At 36.4% G+C, this 25,355-nt stretch overlaps 1 protein-coding gene across 3 annotated transcripts in view; it reads right to left on the minus strand.

Moving 5' to 3' along the window:
• Positions 1-25,355, minus strand: part of TP63 (tumor protein p63) — a 213,906-nt gene that overhangs the window by 125,205 nt on the left and 63,346 nt on the right. For all 3 annotated transcript variants that reach the window (XM_069472788.1, XM_069472787.1, XM_069472789.1), the window contains exons 2-3: positions 12,083-12,211; positions 11,178-11,310 (exon numbers count right to left, since the gene is read on the minus strand). In XM_069472788.1, the coding sequence (XP_069328889.1) occupies positions 11,178-11,310; positions 12,083-12,211 (262 nt within the window). The remainder of the gene's footprint in view (positions 1-11,177; positions 11,311-12,082; positions 12,212-25,355) is intronic.

A 25,355-nucleotide genomic window follows, 5' to 3' on the forward strand; every position in this document is an offset into this window, starting at 1 on the left:
AATGATAGATACTATGTTTCTCTATGCAAATGAGGAAAGAGAAGCTCAAAGAGATCATCAAGGTCACACAGCTAAAAGTACATATATGTACAGAGAGAGAGAGAGAGAGAGAGAGAGTTTAAATTCCAGTGTGTCTGACTACAAATCCCACGCCATAATTCCAAAGTAAATAGTAAATCATAAAGCCCTACATTAAATATAAGGTAGTCATCAAAGGAAAGGGAAGAAAAGCCTTTAATCAAATCTGCCTATACTGAATTTTAGTGGTTTTCTGGATGACCAGAAAAAAGGGTAGTCGACGTGGGGGAATAGTAGGGAACTTGAAAAGAAACAAGAGAACGTATAGGAGGAAAAAAAGGAAGGTGATGGTGGTGGTGTGAGAGTGGCCCTAAAAGGCTGATGGAGACCAATGTAGGAAGAGGAGAGAAAGAAAATAAAGACACTTTCTTTGCAGTGAGCCCTGGATATCTGTGTCAGACTCACAGTTGGGTGTCACTGTGCATCTCAGAAGTCTGGGAGACCAAGACATATCGAAAATGACTGCTGTTCATATGACATATCAGAAATCAGCTACTTTCTACCTTCTTGATCCAGGAGGAGGTATACAAGGTAGAAAACTTAGACTGACTGAGTGACGCATGTGGTAATATTGTTTGTTAACTAGCTCTTTGCTGCCTGACTGGAGTTAAGTCAAAGTAGTTTTCAGTGGCCTACTGAAAAATATTTCACTCACCAAGTGTGTATTTGTTACATATTTAGAGAATAAAATTTAGCAAATGAAGATTTAAAGCAATCAGAAACTGATATAGTCTAATTCTCTACAGAAAATATCTGTAGCTTTGGTTCAAATTGAGTTATACATCTGCGAATGTGTGTGTGTGTGTCTGCACAATGCAGGCAGAGGCAGGGAGGGATGGAGAGAGGAAGAGAAAAGAATGAAGGGAAAGTTTATAAAATTTTGATTAATTCAAAATTCAGCAAATTAGGCCTTTAACCTGGTTATGGGTCCCCCTTAAAAAACATAGATATTATTTAACTTGAAAAAATTATGATTTTTTTAAAAAGATGCTTGAAGTTCCCTACTCTTCTTGCTAACGTCCAGGCAGAACCATAGCTTTGGTACAAAGGAAGAACAAAAGCAATAATATCATATTTAATAAAATAGACTTCTCCAGGGCTCTACTTTGACAATTGAAAGTAAAAATTATAACAGTGTCTGATGGTGTCTTCAATGTACACAAATGTAATATACATGACTACAACATGAAAGAGAGTTACAAAACCAATACTATGGTAAGGTGTCTACATTCCATTGGAAGTGGTAAAATATTGATTCTCAGTAAACTGAAAAATAATGAATATTGAGATTCCTAGAGCAACTGTTAAAAACATGCAAAGAGATATAACCAAAAACAAAATAGAAATTAAAATTGAATACTAACAATCAAATAATAAAGAAGGCAGAATATCTTCCAAAGTTTTTAGAGCAATACTTATGAAACTATGGATGAGTCAAAGATTCATGTTATTAATAGGTCAATTCATCAAGAAAATATAACAATCTTAAATATGATATACCCAACAACAGAGCTTCAATATACATGTAGCAAAAACCGACAGATTTGAAAGGAGAAAGAGACACACCCATAATTAGAGTTGAAGACTTCAACACTCTTTTCTCAGTAATAGAACTAGTAGACAGAAAATCAGAAAGGATATAGAAAAACTGCACAGTATCATAAAAACTGTACCTAACTGATATTTATAGAACATTCTACCCAACAAAAGCAGAATACACACTCTTTTCAAGTGCCCAGGGAATATGCATCAAGATAAACCATGCCCTGACTCAAGAAACAAACCTTAACAAATTTGAAAATTTTGAAATTGTACAAGTATGTTTTTTGATCATAATGAAATCAAACTAGATATTAATGTGGAAAGATAGCAGAAAATATCCAACACTTGGAAATTAACCAACATGCTTCTGAATACTTAGAGGTCAAAGAGGAAGTCTCAAGAGAAATAAGAAAATATTTTAAACTGAACAAAATTGAAAATACAATATCTCAAAATTTACTGAATACAGCTAATGTAGTGCCTAATAGTAAAATTATAGAAGTAAATGCTAACATTAGAAAAGAAGAAAGGTCTCAACTCAATAAAATAAACTTCTAATTCAAGAAACTAGAAAAGACTAAAAATAAATCCAAAGAAGCAGGGAAAAAAAAGACCAGAAATAATGAAGTTAACAGAAAGACAATAGAAACAGTGAAACCAGAAAACTGAGCTGCTTCTTTGAAAGATAAATTAAATTGACAAATCTCTGACAGAAAAGAAAGAAAACACAAATTACCCAAATCAGAAATGAAAGCAGAGGATATCATTACAGATCCCACCAAATTAAAAGGATAATAAGGGGATATTCTCAACAATTTTATGTAAATAAATACAACTTTGATGAAATTAACCAATTACTCAAAAACCACAATTTACCAAAATTTACCCAAGATAAAATAGATAATTTCAATAGTCCTACATTTATTAGAGAAATTGAACTCATAGAGAGATTTTCAAAAAAATCTCAGGACCAAATGGTTTCATTGGCAAGTTCTATCAAACATGTAAAAAGAAATTATATCAATTGTACACAATTTTTTCCAGAATATAAAAGACACTTCACGTAAAGCACAAATACTAAGGATCACATACAACAGGATCACCAAGATAAAAATAACTACACATCATAACTACTAATATCATCTCTCAATGGTGGGGTTAACACTTATTTGCTTTAAATTACAGTTTCTTTTCTATTAGAGTCCAATTTTACTTTCTTTTTGGGTCCTCAATTTTTTTGTTGATAGATAATATTTTATTATACATATTTATCGGGTATATATGATATTTTGTTACATGCATAGAATGTGTAACGTCAAGTCAATGTATTTGGGGTATCCAACACCTGAGTATTTCTCATTTCTATGTGTTGGGAATGTTTCAAGTCTTTTCTCTTAGCTACTTTGAAATATTAATATATAACACATTGTCGTTAACTATAGTCACACTATTATCCATCACTGGAATTTATACCTTTTATCTAACTGTATGTTTGTACCCATTTAAAAAGCTCTTTAAATCCCCCCAGCCACGTATACATCCTTTCCAACCTCTGGTATCTATTATTTTACTCTCCACCTCCATGAATCCAACTTTTTGTTGTTGTTTTTAAAAGACTGAGTCTCACTCTGTCGCCCTGGCAAGAGTGCCGTGGTGTCGTCATAGCTCATTTCAATTTCAAACTGTTGGGCTCAAGTGATCCTCATGCCTCAGCCTCCCCAGTAGCTGGGAATACAGGCATGTGCCACCATGCCTGGCTAGTTTTTCTTTTTTTTATTATTTCAGCATATTACAGGGGTACAAATGTTTAGGTTACATATATTGCCCTTGCCCCACCTGAGTCAGAACTTCACTGCCCCAGACAGTGTGCACTCCACCCATTATGTGTGTATATATCCATCCCCCCTCCCCCCTCCCTGACACCCGATGAATGTTATTACTATATATGCATTTAAGTGTTGATCAGTTAATACCAATTGGATGGTGAGTACTTGTGGTGCTTGTTTTTCCATTCTTGTGATACTTCACTTAGTAGAATGGGTTCCAGCTCTATCCAGGGTAATACAAGGGGTGCTATATCACCATTGTTTTTTGTGGCTGAGTAGAACTCCATTTTGTTAATCCACTCATGTATTGATGGGCACTTGGATTGTTTCTGCATCTTTGCAATTATGAACTGTGCTGCTGTAAACATTCTAGTGCAGATGTCTTTTTTATAGAATGTCTTTTGTTCTTTTGGGTAGATGCCCAGTAATGGGATTGCTGGATCAAATGGTTGTTCTACTTGTATCTCTTTGAAGTATCTCTGTATTGCTTTCCACAGAGGTTGTACTAGTTTGCAGTCCCACCAGCAGTGTATGAGTGCTCCTATCTCTCGGCATCCACACCAACATTTATTGTTTTGGGAATTTTTGATAAAGGCCATTCTCACTGGAGATAAGTGATATCTCATTGTGATTTTGATTTACATTTCCCTGATGATTAGAGATGGTGAGCATTTTTTCATATGTTTCTTAGCCATACTTCTGTCTTCTTTTTTTTTTTTTTCTTCTGTCTTCTTTTGAAAAGTTTCTGTTCATATCCTTTGCCCACTTTTTGATAACGTTGTTTATTTTTTTCTTGCTGATTTTTCTGAGTTCTATGGAGATTCTAGTTATCAGCCCTTTATTGGATGTGTAACATGCGAATATTTTCTCCTATTCTGTAGGTTGTCTGTTTGCTCTCATGACAGTTTCCTTGGCTGTGCAGAAGAAATTTTTTAATTTGATCAAGTTCCATTTATTTACTTTTGTTGTTGCTGTGATTGCCTTTGGGGTCCTCTTCATAAATTCTTTGCCTAGGCCAATGTCCGTAAGAGTTTTTCCCACATTTTCTTCTAGAATTCTAGTAGTTTCACACCTTAAATTTAAGTCTGTTATCCATCGTGATTTTATTTTTGTGAGGTGAAAGGTATAGGTCCTGTTTGAGTCTTCTACATGTGGCTATCCAGTTTTCCCAGCACCATTTATTGAATAAAGATTCTTTTCCCCAGAGTATGTTTTTGTCTGCTTTGTCAAAGATTACATGGCTATATGAGGATGGTTTTATATCTGAGTTCTCAGTTCTGTTCCATTGGTATATGTCTCGGTTCTTATGCGAGTACCATACTGTTTTAGTTACTATAGCCTTGTAGTATAGCTTGAAGTCTGGTAAATTGATGCCTCCCAATTTGTTCTTTTTGTTTAAGATTGCTTTTGCTATACGGGGTCTTCTCTGGTTCCATACGAAGTGTAGAATTATTTTTTCTAGATCTTTGAAAAATGATGTTGGTATTTTAATAGAGATTGCATTGAATCTGTAGATGACTTTGGGTAGTATAAACATTTTAACAATGTTGATTCTGCCAACCCATGAACATGGTATGGTTTTCCACCTGTTTATGTCCTCTGCTATTTCCTTCCTCAGGGTTTTGTAGTTCTCCCTGTAGAGGTCTTTTATCCCCTTAAATATATTCCTAGGTATTTTACTTTCTTTGTTGCTGTGGTGAAGAGTATTGAGTCTTTGATTTGGTTCTCAGTTTGACTGTTGTCGGCATATAGGAATGCTACTGATTTCTGTACATTGATTTTGTAACCAGAGACTTTGCTGAATTTGTTTATCAATTCCAGTAGAAGGTTTTTTTTTTTTCACTTTGAATATATAAAATTCTGTCCTGGCCTGTAATGTTTCTGCTGAGAAGTCTGCCATTAGTTTGATGGGGTTTCTTTTTATAAGAGAATAAACGCTTTTCTCTTGCTGTTTTTAGAATTCTGTCTTTGTTGTTGACTTTCAACAGTTTGACTGCAATGTGCTACAAAGAAGACATTTTTGAACTGTATCCAATGGGTATTTCTGAGCCTCTTGTATCTGCGTATCTAAATCTCCTGGTAGACCTGGAAAGTTTTCATCTATTATTTTGCTAAATAGGTATTCTAACCCTTTTACTTTTCCTCTTCCTCTTCTGAAACACCAAAAATTTTAATATGTGGTTGCTTTATTGTGTCCCCAGTGTCACATAAGCTTATTCTTTTCTATTCTTTTTAATTTTGTCTGACTAGATTATTTTAAAATATCTGTCTTCAAGTTCTGAGATTCTTTCTTTTGCTTGGTCTAGTTTATTATTGAAGTTTTTCGAGTACATTTTTTGTTTCTTTCAAGGAATTCTTCATTTCTGGAATTTCTGTCTGTTTCTTTTTTTATGATAACTGTGGTAAATTTCTCATTCATAGCCTGAATTGTCTGATTTCTCTGTTTTATTTTTCAGTATTCTCTTGTATTTCATCAAATTTTAGTATCAACATTTTGAACTTTTTCCAGGATTTCATAAATTGCTTTTTGATTGGGATCTGTTGCTGAAGGATTATTTTTCCTTGGAGGTATCATATTTCCTTGCTTTTTCATGTTTCCTTACATTAATATCTGTGCAACTGATGTAATAGTCTCTTCCTCCAATTTTTTGAGTTTGCTTTCATAGGGGAGGACTTTTTCCTGAAGATGTATCTATGGTGTTGGTTGAGTACAGCACTTTGGCTTTAATACTGGGTGTTTTCAGCAGTACAGTTTCTGTATGATTTCTTCAGCTGTAAACAGTGTCAGTGGTGTCTGTGATTTCCATGGTGGCTTAGGTTACTGTTGTTAGTAGAGGCTGTGCTGAAGTTTTGGTGGAGTCTGGATCCAGGTAGACCAGTCTTCAGGCCCAGGTGGTACCAGTGGTGAGCTGAATGTACCTTTCCTTGGGGCCAAGTGGGTGGCATACACTGCCAACAGTGTTAGTGGGCTCAGGCAGGCTGATTCTTGAGCCTGTAAGCTGACTTTCTTGGGAGCTGGGAATAGCAGCAGTGGGCTGGGTGGTTCTAGAGCCCCTGAACAGTGGGTGTGATACAAGCAATGGCAGTAGCAGTGGTGGGACAACCCTCTAGGATCTATGTGGTCCATGCTGGTATTGGCTGTGGCTGTAATGGGCTGGGCAGGATAGTCCACAGGCCCACAGGTAGCACATATGGGTGGGCAACAGTTGTGGTGGTAGTAGCAGGTTGGATGGGCCTGACTTCAGACTCTAAAAAGAGTACTCAGGTGTCAATGGTCACAGACTGGGCTGGGCAATCTCCAGGCCCCTGGACAGTGTGCTCTGGGCACTGGGGTGGGGGTCCAGGCTGGGCAGACCTGTCCTTAGGTCTCTGGTGGTGCATGCAGGTGCTGGCTGTCACAAGGCCTGAGTGATCCTCAGGCCGCCAGAAGAATGCTCACATGAGGGCAGCAGCAGCTATCCTTCAGTCCTGCTACAGGGCAGGGCTGGGTTGCTTTCAGTAGAAACAGCCATAGGCAGACAACTGGAGGCATGGGCTTCCCTTGCCCCCAATTCCCCCTGCAGCCCCCAGCAGTGGGCTGCAGGCAGTAGAATTTGTCCTTGTGGCATGTAAACACCCTGCTACTGGGGAGGCAGGTTCACTGTCAGTGGCTCCTGTCTTGGCCCTAATGTCAGCAGCTGTGGGCAGGGAATGTCAATGGGGAGATGCAGGAGCTGTTGGGCCTCAGGGCAGGATGCAGGATGGGGCTGGGCTGTCAAAATGGTGCCCTGTTGCAGTTGCTTAGGACTCAGATTTGTGGGACTCAGCATGTGCTCCTTCTTGGGAATGATGCCTTTGTGTGGTCTCTAGGCAGCTTCCTATGTTACGCTTGGGGCCTGTGAGGGTCAAGGGCTTTCCTGTAGCCGGGATTATAGGTGACCACAGTGGGAATGTGGCCTGCTGGGGTCGCTCACTTACTCTTTCCCCATATTAGAGAGCCTCTCTAGGCTCCCAGCTGATCTCAGCGAGCAGGCTGCCTTAATTCCCTCTTCCTCCTTGCTTTCAGTGCTTCCTATCAGTTCTCTGTTGAATTCAAGTGTTCTCTCTTGGATGATCTATTTGAAGTATGATTATCTACTTGCTATTTTGGTTGCCCTCTATGGAAGAGGAAAGTACTAGATGCATCTAGAAAGTCATCTTAAAGTCTCTCCCCAAAACTTTAAAGTACATAAAATTCAATTAGGGCTTATCATTTTAGTTATTATAACTAAAATGGCTCAATACAATAACTAAGTGGATCTGACCTCAGACCCTAGTAGGAGTGCTCAGATGCCAACGGTGGTGGACTGGGCCTCTGGATGGTGTGCTCTCAGGCACTGGGGGGGCTGGGTCCAGGCTGGGTGGACCTGTTCTTAAACCCCCTGGTGGTGCAATGAAGCCTTCATTTCTCTGTGTGCGTGTGCATGTGTGTATGTTTGTGTGTATACTTGTTATATTTGAATAGTTTTGTGTAATAAATACCTAAAACTGGAATTTACGGTCCAAAGGGAAAACACATTTAAAATGAAATAAATTAGAATGGATAAATTGCCTTCAAATGTATCTCATTAATTTACACACCACAAGAAATGAAAGATTACCTATTTTCCATTAATCTCAACAGCATTGTTTATCATCATCCATTTAAATGTTTGCTAATCAGAAAGATATGATAAATATTCTCATTCAATTCTCAAATTCTTTATCAGTATCAGTATACTCTGAATCTTGGATTATATAAGATGTAGAACATTATGCTAGGTGCTTTGGCCTAAGCCTTCCTGAATATAAACACACTACCTAAATAGTGGTCTCTTGATATGTAGAGCTGAAGACTTCTCTTATGCATCTGGGACAGTGTAGTAAGGATTTAGGAGGAAAAACTCAATTCAGCTTAAAAGAGTTTCCTTCAAAGCACAAGCATTAACAGGTGCAAAAGTATGAGTTTTATAGTTATCATCAATCATTCCAGAAGAATAAAGTGTTAATATCATCATCTACCATTTAAAGACATGACAGATATGCTTACAGTTTATAAATAATACAAGCTGAGATATGAAGTAATATATTAGACAACAGAATTAAGAACTAACAAGGTTCTTGGAAACAGACTAAAATGTAAAATTTTTTTATACACCCCATTCACCTTCATTTACTAACCCAATGAAGTTCATTTTTCAGTGACATTGAAATCACTCTAATTAAGACACACATTCTCTGCAATTCTAATTTTCTTTGTTAATAATCAAAGAACATTTTGATTCCATTCCATGACTAGTTATTAGTATAAGGGGTTGTACCGAAGAAAACATCAGTAAAAATGGGATGAATTTCTCAATTTCAAGATTTCTGTCCTTCATAATCTTACTTGTTTTTTCATGTCTTTATATTCATATTTGTTACAAAGTGAAAGATTGTTTGGCTGAGATCCCAACTTAATAAAATATTATATTCAGGAGGAAAGTAATTTACATGAAGACTTTGGGAACTATTCAGCTATTAACCTCTACACAGAAAAAAGAAAATATGCTACCAAGCAATGAAAGAAATGAGCCTTACTTGCACCAGTTGCAGCAGCAGTTTAGAAGGAGTAAGAATCTAAGAGGGTTCTACTTATTTTCTAAACCAGAACACTAGTTGTTAACATCCTCAGCAAGCCTACCATTTTGCCACTCCTGTTGCTGAGAACTACTATCACCTAGGCCCTTTTTCGTGGTTTTCACACATGGACATACATGGGGGAAACATGTATGTCCACACATGAGGATGTTAGAACAGTCCTAAGGGAAGACCCAGAATTCATATAAAACTATAATTTATTAGGAATGTCTCAGTTTTTTACAAAGACCAGGCAGCCACAGATAGGCAAGTTTGTTTATTCACTTAAATTCATTCTCACTCTACTTTTATGTTCCTTTCAATACAGTTTCTCCCAAGTGCCTGATTTTGTATACCTCAATGGCAAAACCCTATTTCATTCTATTTTCTAGTTCTTTGTGAATCCCCTACTATGAGAACCTCCTATGTGCCCTCAAGAACTGGGCATGACAAAACATGGTTCCTGCCCCCTTTAGAGAGAGAAATAAACTATAATGATGTGTAATAGGTAATATAACAAGATATGCCTAGGTTGCTTCAGAGGAATGGTCTCTAATTCAGACTGGTGAGGAAGAGTGATACAAAAAGGGTTCCCAGAGAGGATAACACAAACTGAGCATTGAGGAACAGATAGGAACTAGCTAGAGAGAAGTAAATGGGAATGACATTCTCAACAAGAAAATTTCCAAGAATATAAAGAAGAAATAGCATGGCACATTAAGAAACCATGTTTCAGTGTGTAAAGATAATAATAATTGTAAACTTAAATTAAAAAGCTTGTAATTCTCTATTTTAAACTTTATAACTTTTCCCCTACTTTCATGAATCCAAGAATCAGAATAGAAAATCCCTGGAGAGAATACAAAAACATAGGTTTGCCTAGGCTGGTGCTACCCATTAACTTAAGAGGCAGTATTCTTATGTGAATTGGAAATGTCCTAATTTTTAAGTCATTGTCAAATCAGAATTTATACATATTTATGTTCAATTATAATACATTTTAAGGCCTTGAAGGACCTGTTCTTTGGAATTATATGATAGTTTCATTTTGCTAGCTTCTAGGGTAATTGAGAACTATATCTATATCAGAATGGAATGTACCAATGAAAAAATGTATTTTCTCTTATCAATTTATTTATAAAGCATGAGTGTATATGTAGGGTTACAACTGTCTATTTTTAATCATTTCCTCTCCCCTTTCCCTACTTCATCTTCTCCCAATATTAACGGGTACAATCTATATATTGAAAAGTATATAGTGAAGTTCCATTAAAATATCATATCACATGAGTTGGGCAAGACATCTTCTAAAGCATTCTCCTTAATCATGTCAGCAGACACTCTATAACACCCTATTCTCTTTGAGCTGTTTCCCCGATTTTTCTGGAAAATTTTAATAGAAAAAAATAGCAGAATTTCTGTGGTGAATAAGTGATAAAGAAAACCCACTAGCATTATAGACTGCACAAACACAGGAAATTTCATCTGAACATCTCAGAAAAAAGTTTTAGTATCATTAACCCATTTAACTCCTTAGTTTTCCTGGGCTCTAAGATCTTATCATTTTATAAATGAGAAACTGGGGCCTATGGTCATGAGTGATTTAGTAATAAAAGCTAAGAAAAGCCTATTTTACATATTAGTTTTTTTCTTTCCTGTTAGTCTATCATCAAGTACTTAAATCTGTGTGTGAAAATAGAATTATTTCCTCCTCCTTCATTAAAGAAGTATCCTTCTTTAGCTTAGTCCCATAGCGCAAAGTGCTCTGGATAGAATTTAGATCTAGATTCTGTTTTTTTTCTCTACCTCTACCAGTTAGAAAACCTTGGGCTAGTATCATCCTCTGTAAATTGAGACTGACATGAGGAACAATTCATACAAAAGATGTAAAGAATTATTTCCAATTTCCTCCTCTAGACCAGTAGGAAAGATACATATTACAGAGAGTAGAGACAGACCCAGAATCATAAACTACTCCTAATCTTCTCTTGGCTGACCATATTGACTCTTTCCATTCAGACCCACTTGCCCTTTTACACGCCATTTAAAAGACATGCTTAGCAGAGATGTGGATGGCATGGCCCACAGATTAAAGAGGAAGCCCACGCCACTCACCCACATGGGGTCACTGAGGTCCGAGTCCTGCATGCGGATACAGTCCATGCTAATCTCAATCTTGTTTGTTGCACCATTTTCTGATGGTTCGTCCACAAAGTTCAAGTCAATGGGCTGAACTGAACATATAGGCCTTACATAAAGAAAAGAAAAAAAGTGCATTAGGTATGGAAAAGGATTAAAATAGACTCAGTTGGCAATAATGAGCACTTTCTGCTTCAAAGTTGACAAGGCTCTTTGCTTGCTTAGAACCAGAAATCCTAGGTTTAAATCCTGGTTCAACTGTCTATCAGATGTATAATTTCAAGAAGTTCAAATCAAACTACTATTTGTTAAATGGGAATCACGACCTCTGCCCTCTTCAAAGAATTACTGGGTAAAATGCAGGAAAGAACAAATGTATCAGAGAGTATTTTATACCTTATCCCTTAGTGTCCCCAGTGTTCTGATATTCTCTTCACCTTCTCCTTAATTTATTTACTTATCCAAACATGCTTTTAATAAAGGAGTAATAATACTGTTCATTGCAAAACATAAAAACCCAACAAAATTTAGCATTTTATCTTCTCAGGGAGTACCTGCATTGTAACAGTTGTAACAGTGGGTAAGTCTTCAAGCCAAACGAATGGACTGTGAGTATTAGAGAGACACTGGAGAAGCTATTTTGGGTTGTACAGGAAAGGCCTCCTAGACTCTCCAAAATTATATCACCTTGGAATACTAATGATCTTTTGGTATTAGAAACTGAACAAATCACCACTGAATTCTCAACACAAAGATAACATTGGAGGCATTAAATATTCCTAACATTAACTAATTTTTATTAGTAAAGCAATAGTTGACCCTTCACATTTACCTATTTACAATAATTCACGTACAATATTTCTTGCTTGTTTGATACTTACTGTTCCAGAAAATCCCAGATATGCTGGAAAACCTCGGGACTGAGGAATTCACTTGTCTGTGTGCTCTGAGACATGGTGGATCGGTAATAACTTTCTTTCCAAGAGAAATGAGCTGGGGTTTCTACGAAACTTAAAAGAACAAAAATGAAACTAGGATTATAGTTTCTGTATTTATAATATCAAAGCATACTCTATCAAGAAAACATCAAGTAAATCTATAATGTCCTGCAGGTATATGTAGTACATCTTTATAAGTTGAAAAATTGGCATTTCTCTGAGCAATGTCATGGATCTAAATGTGCCATAAAATCAAACAGACCTCAAATGCGAGATAGTCCCGTCTTCTATCAAAACTCTTATTTCCTAACTAATAATATTGTTATTATGCTTTATACTTCCACTATCCAACTTTTGCATTCTGCAGATTTCAAAAAGAAAATAAACATTCCCTAATCAAGTCTGACAGCAAGTCTGACCTATCATTAAACATGTTTTATAACAAGTGTCAACTGATTATCTGCCCATTCTGCCTCCAGCAGGTAAGTAGTAGTATCAGAAAACAGAAATAAGCTCAGGGTACTTAAATTTTACCCTCAGATTAATCACACTTCTCATAACTACAATATTAGCATTACACTCAAGGACAAAACTCTAGACCAAAATTTTTTATTGTTTAATCACCCAGTATTTACCTCCATGTGTGTGCAGATGGCCCTTAATTGGAGTGTAGAATTCTACGTTAGACTAAGGAATGAACAAATATCTTAATACTTTGTAAGTCAACACTATTTCTGTTTGCTTCATTTTGCTGCTGGGTCCTCAAGTTGGCCTCTACTTAAAAAGTCTTTTTTTCTTTTAAGAAATAGACACCCCCACATTCTGGATGGATGTATAACTTGATGCTTCCCAGGAAATTATTTTATTTTAAAATTGAGTATCAAAAACTTAAAATGCACTCATGAATTGATCTGGTAATTATACATCTGGAAATCAGTTCCAAGAAAATAGTAACCACTGTGGAGCCCAAATTCACATATAAGGATGTTCAACATCAGCTTTCTTGGATGATGCATTCTCCAAATCTGAGTATGCTTTACAAAGAACATCTTAATATGTGATTCATTATGATAATTAGTGAGCTAACTTTACTCTAGGATAAAATTAGCTAAGCTCTTAATTATTACTGTTCATATTGTTAAATAAACAGTATACTAGGATAGTTAATCATCTTAAATTTTCAAATATGTGTTCTGGTCCTGATCTAGTTACATAATAGAAAATAATAGTACTGGATTTACTGATGATGGTTCCCAGGCTACCTGTAACAGCACATTTATTTGCTCATATTAAACAAACATAGAGCAGCATAATGGGCACTGGAAATAAAAAGTGAATAATACTGTCTTATTCTCTAAGATGTCATGGTATGAAAGGTAAGACAGGAAACAAACCTATAATAAATGTGGTAATAGTGTAGACATCACTATAAAAACATGAAAATGAAATGTGTAATCTCATTTGAGGGGTCACGGGATCAAGGAAAGGATCTTAAATGATGAGAAGGAATTAGCCAAGTCAGGCGAGAGCTAATGGTTCAGAGAAAGCACTCAATGGCAGTAGCGTAAACAACATACCAAAAATGGAAAATAACTTGTATATGAGAAAAATCACAAGCAACTCTATTTTAGTATGGTGTAAAAATTGGGGGCAGAGAATTCTGGGAGATGATGCTGGAAAGAGAAGAAACATATATGCTATGTTAAAAAACTTAAATACTTCAATACTGTGGTGAATACTGAAGGATATATTTTGTAAAATATTTTAAATGAACTTTTAATTGTAAGATAATTGTAGATTCACATGCAATTGTAATAAATAATACACAGAAATTCCATATACCCTTTACCCAGTTTCTCCCAATGGAAACCTCTTGTAAAACTATCATATAATATTAAAACAAGGATGTTAACATTGATAAAATCCATTGATCTTACTCATAAATCCCCAGTTTACTTGTACTCATTTGAATGTGAGAATATATGTATGTGTATTTAGTTCTATATAATTTTACCACTGTGTAAAGTAGCATATCCTCCTTTACTGTAAGTATTAAAGGATTTGAACCATGAGATGAACACAGCCAGAATATGTTTTACATTGGTAAATCTGGACATTGTGGGGTGGAAGGATTTACAACATACCAGTTTATGGGTAAAGTGGTTATTTAGAAGGTTGTTACACCAGTTCAGGTAAGACAACAGGAAAGCAAAATCAGTGAAAATGGGTAAGATCAGGACAAATTCAATTATTAGTGAAAAGGTTAAATCAGATATGGATTATGTTACTAATAAAGGGATAAATAAGAGTCAAGGCTGATTTCAAGTTTCAAGCTTGCTTGAACTGAGTGGATGATGATTTCACTAATTATTCACTAATTAAATACAGTGGGAAAATCTGGCTTGCAGAGGAAGGAGAGACAATGAAATTATTACCTTAGCATGTTGAGTTTTTAGTATTTATGGGATATATAAAAAGTGAAGCTGACTATTGAATAAGCCTTAAACTCTGGGGGAAAAGATAGGCCAGAAGTTTAGAAGCATAAATCCTCATCACAGGGTAAAAGTGAATCCATGAGAATAGATACAATGACCTACGCAGAATAGGTACAATGAGGAGAGGAAGAACTCCATTTAGAAAATCTGAAAACTAACAGAACCTGAGTAGTTTATGGTATCTTAGAAGCCAAGGTAAAACCATTTTTAAAATGATCGATAGTATCAAATGTCAGAGGGATACAGGAAGATAAAACCTGAAAAACACCTACTATGTTTCACATGAGGTGGTCATTGGCAACTTGGACCGTAGGACTTTCTGTAGATCAATGAGAACACAAAGAAGATTTTAGCAGTTTGAGTAGTAAATAAAGATGTAAAATAAATGCTCTTTTGTTATAGTTGGATTAGAAGAGCTTCAGTTATACCTAAAAAGTTTAAGCAGAAAGGAAGGAGCCAATGAAGAGAGAAAAATCCAAGATCTTGGAAAGAAATGGAATGGCATAGAGAAAGATTCCTGAAAAGGGCTGGTAGGAAAAGGTCAAGGCATAGGTAGAGAAGATGGTCTTGAACTGAAACTCCTTAACCTCTCATCCCAGGATGAAGTAAAAAAAAAGCAAAATTAAATACAGATATAAATGTTTTCATAGAAGATAAACAGAAGTCATGGCTGATAACTTCAATTTTCCTGATGAATCAGGAGGAAGGCAAGGTCATCTTCTAAAAATGAGGGCGTCAGACATTGAGTGACTTGGAAGAAAAAAGTGATGGTTTAGAAATGTGGATGAGGTTAGGAAACATGAATTTGTCATGGCCCCAACTTGCACAGTTCTGTTATTCTCTCTTTCTACCAGGGAAAGGGGGAGAAAAATAGATAAAAGTACTATTACTAATATTTCACTGGATAGGTGATGAGTGTCAAAGAATTAAGGAAACTGTGAAGACTAGCTTGGGATACAGATTGGAGAGGGAAGGAAGAGGAGCTAGGATGCAGAAGGGAATGGAGGAATAAGAAAACTAAAAGTCACCATGGCCAAAAAGGCCAAAAAGGCCAAAAAGCAGATATATAGGGAATGAAGTACCAAAGTTAAACTGATAGAATGGAAGAGTGGGATATCAGAATTTATAATGCACCCATAGTTGGAAGAACATCTGATAATTTAATATTTTTAAATTAAAAGGGTAAATTAATTTTTTTACTTCTTTTTTGAAGTTGGGGAAGACTTGGTTTATACATTGCCTAATAGTGAGTAGAAAGTAAAAATTAATAGATTTAATACTGAAGTCAAATTTATAAAGAATACTCCCATTATGACACTTTGGAATATATTTGATTTTACATTAAAATTTTTCTTCAGATAAAACTGAAGTACAAGAAAGTGGGGAAAATAAAAGTAAAAGCAATTGATAAACAGTGGGGAAAAAATGGAGGTCACTAAGTGCATGAATTATTCAAACCTCAAAATGCAAATAAACTCTCAATGAGTAGTCATGCACATGGACCCACAAGTACATCCCTGACATCCAAAGACCTAAACACTGTGCCTAACAGCCTGAAAGCCAGGTGAACACTAGAATGTAAATACACCAACACAAAGTAGACTTTCAGCAGTAATGACATTCACTGTGTGAGAGTCAACATTTAAATAAAAGTGTAAGAGCATTTAAGTTGTCAGAAATTTAGGTGTAGTTTCTAAAGAAATTGCTAGTTAACATAATCTAGGTCTTAGACAATAAAGACCTGGGCAGATTCAAAAAAGAAAAAGTGTTAGACTGAAGACTCTATCACTTTCCCTAATGCAGAAGAGAGAAAAATAGCATTGCTTCCACAGTCATCATCTATTTCTATTGTTTTCTACTTATTTCCACATGGAAGTTCTGGTTTCTGTCTGTACTTACTTTGTCATTCCTTTGTTGCACTTTTCCTCCTACTTTCTATGTCACTCCTAAAAGACATTCCCTGTATTTTTAATGCCACCACTAACCAGCTATGAAACCTTGGACAAGCCTCCAACTCCGCAAACTTCAGCTTCTTTTAGTGTGACACAGAGATGAGCATCTCTGCCCTGCTGCCTTTCACACGCCTACCCAATCCTCAGCGCTCTCTTCCCCAGGACACACTTCCTAGTCCCTCATTTTAATTTTCTCCTTTGAACTTGCTTGTCCTCGTGTTTCACCTCATCAATGCTAGTTTCTCCTATTCTGAGTGTATAACAATCTACTGGAGAGGATTTCAAGTAATCTGAAGGCAAAATTCATATTTCTCATCTCTGTATTTCTTATAATTTTATAGCTCCTTGAGAATACAGTGGAACAACACAAGTTGTAGAATGGGGCAGACTTGGGTTCCAGTATCAGCTCTACTACTGGCATGTTGAGGTGGTAGCCAAGTTACTTAATGTGTTTGAATCTCGGTTTCTTCAACTATGCTTCCCTCAGAGGGCGGCTGAGAGGCTCACTTAAAATAATGTGCTGGCCGGGTGTGGTGGCTCATGCCTATAATCCTAGCACTCTGGGAAGCTGTGGCGGGAGGATCGTTTGAGTTCAGGAGTTTGAGACGAGCCTGAGCAAGAGTGAGACCGCATCTCTACTAAAAATAGAAAGAAATTAGCTGGACAGGTAAAAATGTACAGAAAAAATTAGCGGGGCATGGTGGCGCATGCCTGTAGTCCCAGCTACTCGGGAGGCTGAGGCAGGAGGATTGCTTGAGCCCAGGAGTTTGAGGTTGCTGTGAGCTAGGCTGATGCCATGACACTCTAGCCCTGGCAACAGAGTGAGACTGTCTCAGAAAATAAATAAATAAAAACATAATGTGCTGCACATTTTTTTATGCAGCATCTGGCAATCAATCTATTGGTCCTATTAGATTAAGTGCTACATTTTTATCCAGGAAATACTTGCTGATTTGAACTAATAGTGTATTTAAATGGTCTGTTAAAGCTGGAAGAGAGTCACACAAAAGTAAAGGAATGTATTAAACTTGTATTATGCCTCATTTCTCTCTCGTTCAAAGTAGCCTTCCTCCATCTGTGCTCTTGGATCAAAACAATGCCCCCTTCACCAGTCAACTTTCTTCTAGATCACCTCTGTCTTAGATTTGCTATATTAAATAAAGCAACTTTTCCTCTCTTAGGGCCTCAAGCTTTAAGGAGGCTTCATTACTAAAGATGGCGGTAAAGTCTAGAATAGATCAGTGGTTTTCAAATTGTGTTTCATGAAATTCTTACTTCCCTGGTGCCTCAGTGTATTCACCACAGGTAAAGAAAAGCCAGTATTGTTGGGACTCCAGACGCCCTTCCTTAAGACCATGATGTTCAGCTTTTTCTTATATTTATGTATATTAGGGTTCTGAACAAGATATCATTTAAAGAAAGTATTTGTTTCTTTAGGAAAAAAAAAGAAAAGAAAAAGCAATGATCTAGGTTAGGGGATCTTCAAGGCCTATCCTTTGCAAATTCAGTATTAATTCCCATTCTCTAGATAAAAACATAAAAAATTATTAAGAGAAGAGGAGGAACAAGATCAGCTAGTGCCACAGGGCAGGAAGAGTGAGGCAAATCCTACCTATCTTCCAAGTTTTTACCTTTGGGTGAATCTCAGTATCAATTTACTCATGGAACAATCATTCTGTTCAAAGTTTTTTGTCAAACCAGTCACACTCAAAGATAGGAAGCCTGAAGTCATATTTTTTTTTTCTTTTCAGCTTGTTTATCTTGGATAAACTATCATACACTGTTTGTATTAATTCAGAATAAAAACTTTATTCTCTGTAGAAGTGATCTGAAAACACCAAGGGATATCTGCTTTTCCTGTTCTGCCCTATAAGTCATCAATCCACTGTATCGTGCCTTTATTTCCTTTCAGTGTTCCTGGAAATCTCCAATTCTCTAAAATTTCAGAATGCGAAACCTTAGTTGTATTGATGGGTTTTAGCATTCATAGTTAAAAGAGACCATCTAGCTCAGTTTTCTCATTTAACAAATGTAAAACCTGCATGGCAAAGGAAATAATTAAGAGAGTGAATAGATAACCTGCAGAATGGGAGAAAATATTTGCAAACTATATATCTGACAAAGGACTGATATCCAGAATCTACAAAGAATTCTAGCCAGCAAGAATAAAAAAACAAAACAAAACACCATTAAAAAGAGGGCAAAAGACATGAACAGAAAATTTTCGAGACAAGATAAATGGCCACAACCATATGAAAAAAAATGCTCAATATCACTAATCATCAGGGAAATGGAAATTAACACAATGAGATCCAGCAATCCCACTCCTGGGTATCTACCCAAAGGAAAATAAGTCATTTTATCAAAGACACCTGCACCCAAATGTTTATTGCAGTGCAATTCACAATTGTAAAGATGTGGAACCAATCTAAGTGCATATCAATTCATGAGTAGATAAAGAAAATGTGATATATATTATACACCATGGAGTACTATTCAGCCATAAATGAAATAATGTTTTTTGCAGCAACTTGCATGATACTAGAGACCATTATCCTAAGTGAAGTATCTCAGGAATGGAAAACCAAACATCGTATGCTCCCACTAACAAGTGGGGGCTAAATGATGGGTACACATGAGTACAAGGAGATATAAGGGACATTGGAAACCAAAAAGTGAGGAGGTGTAGGATAAAAACTTACCTATTTGGTGATAGACACACCAAAAGCCCTGACTTAAACACTATGCAAGGTATCTATGTAACAAAAACATTTGCACCCCACTAGTTTTTTTAAATTTAAAAAAAGCAATAGAAGGGGGAAAAAAAGGACTGGTTTACTCCAGCTATGTTGCATGTAAACCTGAGCCTTTACAGTCCAATAAGAATAAATATGTGTATCAGACACAAATTATCATCATGAATTGCCCAACCCTTGGCCTCCTTCATCAGTTCTCATACTTAACATTTTCTGGATGTTTAAAGTCTCTTTACTTCCCTTTAGAACATCTAAACTTAGAGCTATAAAACAAAGCTGTAAGTTTGATTCTATATAAACATCCCACCCAATTCACTTAACAAAATAAAACAGCGTTTAGTACTGATGCAGACTTGAAGCTTGTTGCTGCTAATAAGTTTCCTGGCTCAAAGGCCCCCTTGACAGGGTGTCAGTCATTGTGGTAGAGAGAGAATGTGGCACCAGGAATCTCTAAGAGAGCAAACCTGGAGGGGCCTTTTCACCAACTGTGATCACACTGCCACTCACATCCCCATTGGGAAGATGGGGCCACACGTAAGTCCAAACCTTTGAGGACCTCATAGAATCAGTGCTGGCCATGTCCTAAGAAGCTATGTAGTCTTGTTCCCTCATTTCATAGGGAAACTGAGGCCCAGATATGAAGACCTTATCCTAGATCCATTGTCGTACTGATGTGTTGGCTAATAAAAATGGACTATTAAATTTTCTGGAATTTTCCAAGCCAGTTGTTAAATAGTTATTATAATTATAAAACAATTAAAACTAAATTGTATTAAAAACCAAAGATAATAAATACCCAAATCTCATCTCTAATTGTTACTGTTATCTATGCTTCTGAAAGCCATTTAAAAAATAATGTAGGGAAACTGCTCAGATTAAAAAAATAAAATTCTCTGCAAATTCATTGTAACCACTCTCTAATAATATATTTCAATAAAATGTAATTGCAAATGATTCAATGAGATACGTATATATATATATACATAGAGAGAGAGAGAGAGAGAGAGACAATATCTATTATGTGAAATACGAGAATTTAATGATGAATAAGATATGTTAGTTTTTTCAAAGTTTTTTATACCTTAGTGCTAGAAATGGAGCACTTTCAATATTTGTCTAATTTTTACATTTTCTCATCGTCTTTTGTGCTCTAACTCCTAATTTCCCTCTGGATTATAACCTTCTTAAGGCAGGAAATTCAATGTAAGTCAGTCATTTTAGTTTGTGTTCTACTTGCCTGGTATTGGTAAGAAAGGACTGCCATTGATTATGGAGAGAGATCACAGGGCCTGCTTTTCTCAGTTTATACATGATGATCTTTAGGCTCAGAGAGGGTAAGGAAGTCATTCAAGGTCACTCAGCTAGTAAATAATAAATCTAGGATTTAAATTTAAGATTGTACAACTCCAAAGCTCAGGTTTTACTAAATTATATATATGACTTCTAATTTTCATTCATCATAAAACTTGGGCAATATGAAGTTTTCATAGTTAGGAGGATTTTTTTTTCCTGTGAAAGAACAGAATATCCTATTAATTTTGACTAGTCACAACAGTTATCCTTTCCCTACAAGACGAGTAGAAAATGGCATAGGAAAACTAGTAAAGGTAGGTAAATGATATTTAGAGAATGCCTGGCCTTTCTGCAGATTCTCATTGCTGCCAGAAGGAGTTGACTTTTAAATGTAAGAAAAGACAGCTGATGTTACTGTTGCTTAAGGGAACTCGAGCACTCAAACACTCTGGGTGTCCTCAACCCTTAGATAAAAGTGGTCCAATACTCTGAACATGACTTCTCCTTCTTCTATCCATCCATCCAATTTATCCATCCATCAAATTACTGCTTAAGCCTTAATTATCAACCTCTCTAAATCTTCTGTAAGATGAGTCTTCTGGTTAGCTTCAGAAGCATTCCACATTACACAATTCCTTTTACACTTTTAGTTCAGAAAAACTTCCCATACTTTGGGTTTGCTCTGCTGTTGTAGCCATTATTATTAATAATAATCATACATAGTTTTAAGGACACCAAACAATGCCATGATGCCTTTTAGTATCTTGCCTTTTTATTGCACTGAACAGTGCCCAGGGGCCCTGGAGGACTAACTTTATTCATATGCTTAAGATAAATCCACCTCCCAGAAGTAACTCGCATACTCAAAATCAGGTCTGTTAACATATTTTCTTCCTTAGATGGAAATCTTTCCAACTTTGTGTTAAAAAATGACCAGTTAGTTCCTTCTCTTTCTCTACTCAACTCAAATCCATATGTCAGCTTCACTCGCAGAAAACAAAAGTTAAAAGGATAAAATACATTTAGAGCATACTTTATGCCTATTTCAATTTGCCACAATTTAAACAACAAAGTATCATAACCAAGGAATTCCTTTTCATATATTACTGAAATGATAAATTCTTAAGCAAATCTCTTTTGTATATTTAAACATTCATTTCTCCTCCATTGTACCACACCCCATAGTTAGTTGACTTCCTTCTCATCTTCAGAAGCCTTTTTGCTTCTATGACCTGTCTTAAGACTTGATTGCCCACATCTTGCTCTTCCATGTCCCTCTACTTTGCACCCAATCCCAAATTTCTCCCATTAAAGTGCTATACATCTAGCATCCACTCAGCAGTCACTGATTCCAAGGGAGTGTCCTTTTCCTCTCTCAAGCACCTAAATCTCCCCTAAGTCATATTTTGTGCCCTCTCTATCCTAACCAATTTCTGCCTTAAAGGTAATGATTTCTCTGACTATAGCCCCCTTCTTTCACACTCCCCATCCCACTAAACCTTATTCCTGCCTGTGTGTGTCAGCATTCTCTCCTAACCTATACCCCTATGTGATGATCAGCCTTCCCCGAACAGCATTTTCATTAGGTTCCCCCTTCACTGACTGAGAATTTACAATCACTAACTTTACGCCCTGGACAAAAATCGAATCACATCTTTGCCCTTCATTCCTTTGGGCAAATCCTCTTTCTAAATGATTCAACCAGGTGTATCCTACAGGTTCTTTGCTTTCATCCTTGAGCCTTTTCAATTTGTGATGTTTTATAATCCACCATTTTCCCCTAAGTCATATTCATTGCATTTGCTAATACTCAGCTCAAAACTTAGCTCACCTAGAAAGCATAAAATATTTTTGTGTATTTTTTTGTTTGTGTTTACTTCCTCAATTTGGCAAGCTTTAAGTAATCTTGTCCTTAGTTAATTCCTCTGTAATTTACCCATGTTGAAATGGTGTTTCTATTATGTCTATACAGAACTCTTGCCCCAGTTAATAGGTAAGAAACTGGAAGTAAAAATCCATATTATTATTTTCCTGGTCTAACAGTGGTCCCCAACCTTTTTGGCACCAGGGACTGGTTTCATGAAAGACAATTTTTCCAAGAGGGTGGGAGTGGGAGGGGAGGCAGAGGTCAGAGGTCACGTGGTGATGGTCAGCCTGGTTCCTAACAGGCCAGGGACCCATACTGGCCATGACATGCTGGGTTGGGAACTGCAGCTTTACAAGACAGGGCAAGGAAAGAATAAGCTGGAAAGGACATTATTTCTTATCACCTCTATTTCTTTCTTTTTATAAATGAGGACTCAGGGATTTTACTCACATCCCACAGGAATTCCACAAGTCTCTAGTGCTAGAACCCAGGCATCCTGGATCCTCATGCAGTGCTCTGCAGAAATAAAGTGTACATTTGGCCCTGTTACAGACTGAGCTCTCTCTAAATCCATGAACGTAAAACATGTTATCAAACTTCACTATCCCATCATAAATTCATATTCAAACCCATTTCAATCTAGAATCTGGTATCTGGTAGAACATAATGATAAGAGATACTTGAGTTCATCTTATTTATGATGCCATTTTAACATTATAACATGCAAATGTTGTCACATGCATGCTTACCTATGGGCACTTATTGATAGACTGGCCCCAAGTTACAATTTAGGAGACATTTGAATAAATGTAATCACTATGACATCAGGTTTGGGATATGCTAGGGTTTTGCATAAATGTGAAGACCTGATGGAAAATTCATGCAACATCTGTGACTCAGATTTATGAGCATGGAGGTTTTTTGTTTTTGTTTTTGTTTTCCCTTGTGCCAGAGTCTGACTCTATTGCTCAGCCTACAGTGCAGTGGGATCAGCCTAGCTCACAGCAACCTCAAACTCTTGGGCTCAAGCGATCCTCCTGACTCAGCTTCCCAAAGAACTGGGACTACGGGAGTGCACCACCACGCCCAGTTAATTTTTATATTTTTAGTTGAGATGGGGTCTTGCTCTTGCTCAAGCTGGTCTCGAACTCTTGAGTTCAAGCAATCCTCCCGCCTTGGCCTCCCAGAGTGCTAGGATTACAGGCGTGACCCACCATGCCTGGCTGAGCCTAGAGTTTTAGAAGGACTGTGGGGAAATAGAAATCTGCAGAGGAGCTTTCTTATGATTGAAGAATGTGTTAGGTTGAATTTAGACAAAAAAGAAATTTAAGAAAATGGAGAGAAATAGAAAGAAGACCTTCTTAGAGAAAATTATAAGATCTAAGGGTTGGAAGTACGGTAACAGTCACTTAATCTAATATCTTAAATTATTATTGAGAGTGATTTTGCAACCTCAGCTGAGATAGATGTCACTACCACATAAGGCTGCTTATTCTTTGTCAGATAACTCAGAATGCTAAATAAGTTAATTAGTAATTCAGGAAATATCTGTTACCCTAAAACCTCCAGAAACTGGTCTGATTAATTTAGAAAATAATCTAATGCAGAGGACTTCAACCTTTTCTCAATTATAGAACTTATTTTGGGAATGTGATTATAGCTTTGAACAATCTTACACAATAAACAAAAAGAGTTAAAAAGAAGCATACATACTGACAAATGACTGTGTTTGATTTTCAAAGATTTTATAGACCACCCCCAACACTCCTAACCCAAGTCCCATAGCTGAAAGCCTAGTTAAGAATCAGCAGTGTAATCTTTCACCTAGATTATCTATTGCCAAACTACAACCCACAGGCAAAATCTGGCCTACCACCTATTTTTGTAAGTAAAGTTTTTTGGGGACACTGCCACATTTATTTAGGTATTGTATATGGCTGCTTTTGAGTCAGGAATGGCAGAGTCGAGGAGTTACAATAGCAACCATGTGGCTCACAAAGTCTAAAATATTTATTTTCTGTCCCTTGACAGAAAAACTTTGCCAACCCCAGAACAATATGAAAGACTCTTTAAGAGTTTAAGACAAATTGTAGTTTGAGTTAATAGTGTGTGAAGTTTGAGAAACTTTCTCTTGGACAATCATATTGGGGAATACAAAAAAAAAGTTGGGAGATCACAGTAGAACCCAGGGAATAACAAGGAATCACAGTTGGACTTGGAAATAAGAAGTGATTCTGGACCAGTGAGGCAAGATCCTCACTGGACACTTTATTTTTTATTATAATTATATATGTATTTGTCTTATTAGCCCCATTAATATTTTATATTTTAGCACTTTAAATATGGGATGGTGATCCAATTCATAAAGCATATCTTACACAGATAGTATTCAATATTCTATTGCTACATAAGTAATGACTTGCACCTATAATACTTCAGTATAAAATCACTTTCACATATATTCCACTTGGTAGTCATATTCTGAACTATGTACCATATTGAACCATATGAAATTACTGTTTTGTAGTTCAAAAATGATAGGAAAGCTAGCAAGTTCATATGGTTCAACATCATAGAATGAAACTGATTAAAAGACTTGTCAAGATCACACATTCCATCAGTAAATGGCAGACTCAAGTCTTGAGCCTCATTCTTTGGACTGCTGCTACCCGGTGATAAGATAATCAGCCCATCAAGAGAGTAATACTGAGTGAATTTTATATCGAAGAACAAGAGTTACATGTTCATGGTTTTTCTTACATTTAAACTTTCCTAACCTGTATGTGTTTTATTCTAAATGTTCTCTGCTAATGATAGCAAAATAATTTTACATTTTAATTGGCTATATATGCC

Source organism: Eulemur rufifrons, chromosome 7, assembly GCF_041146395.1.
Source record: "Eulemur rufifrons isolate Redbay chromosome 7, OSU_ERuf_1, whole genome shotgun sequence".
Lineage (NCBI taxonomy): Eukaryota > Metazoa > Chordata > Mammalia > Primates > Lemuridae > Eulemur > Eulemur rufifrons.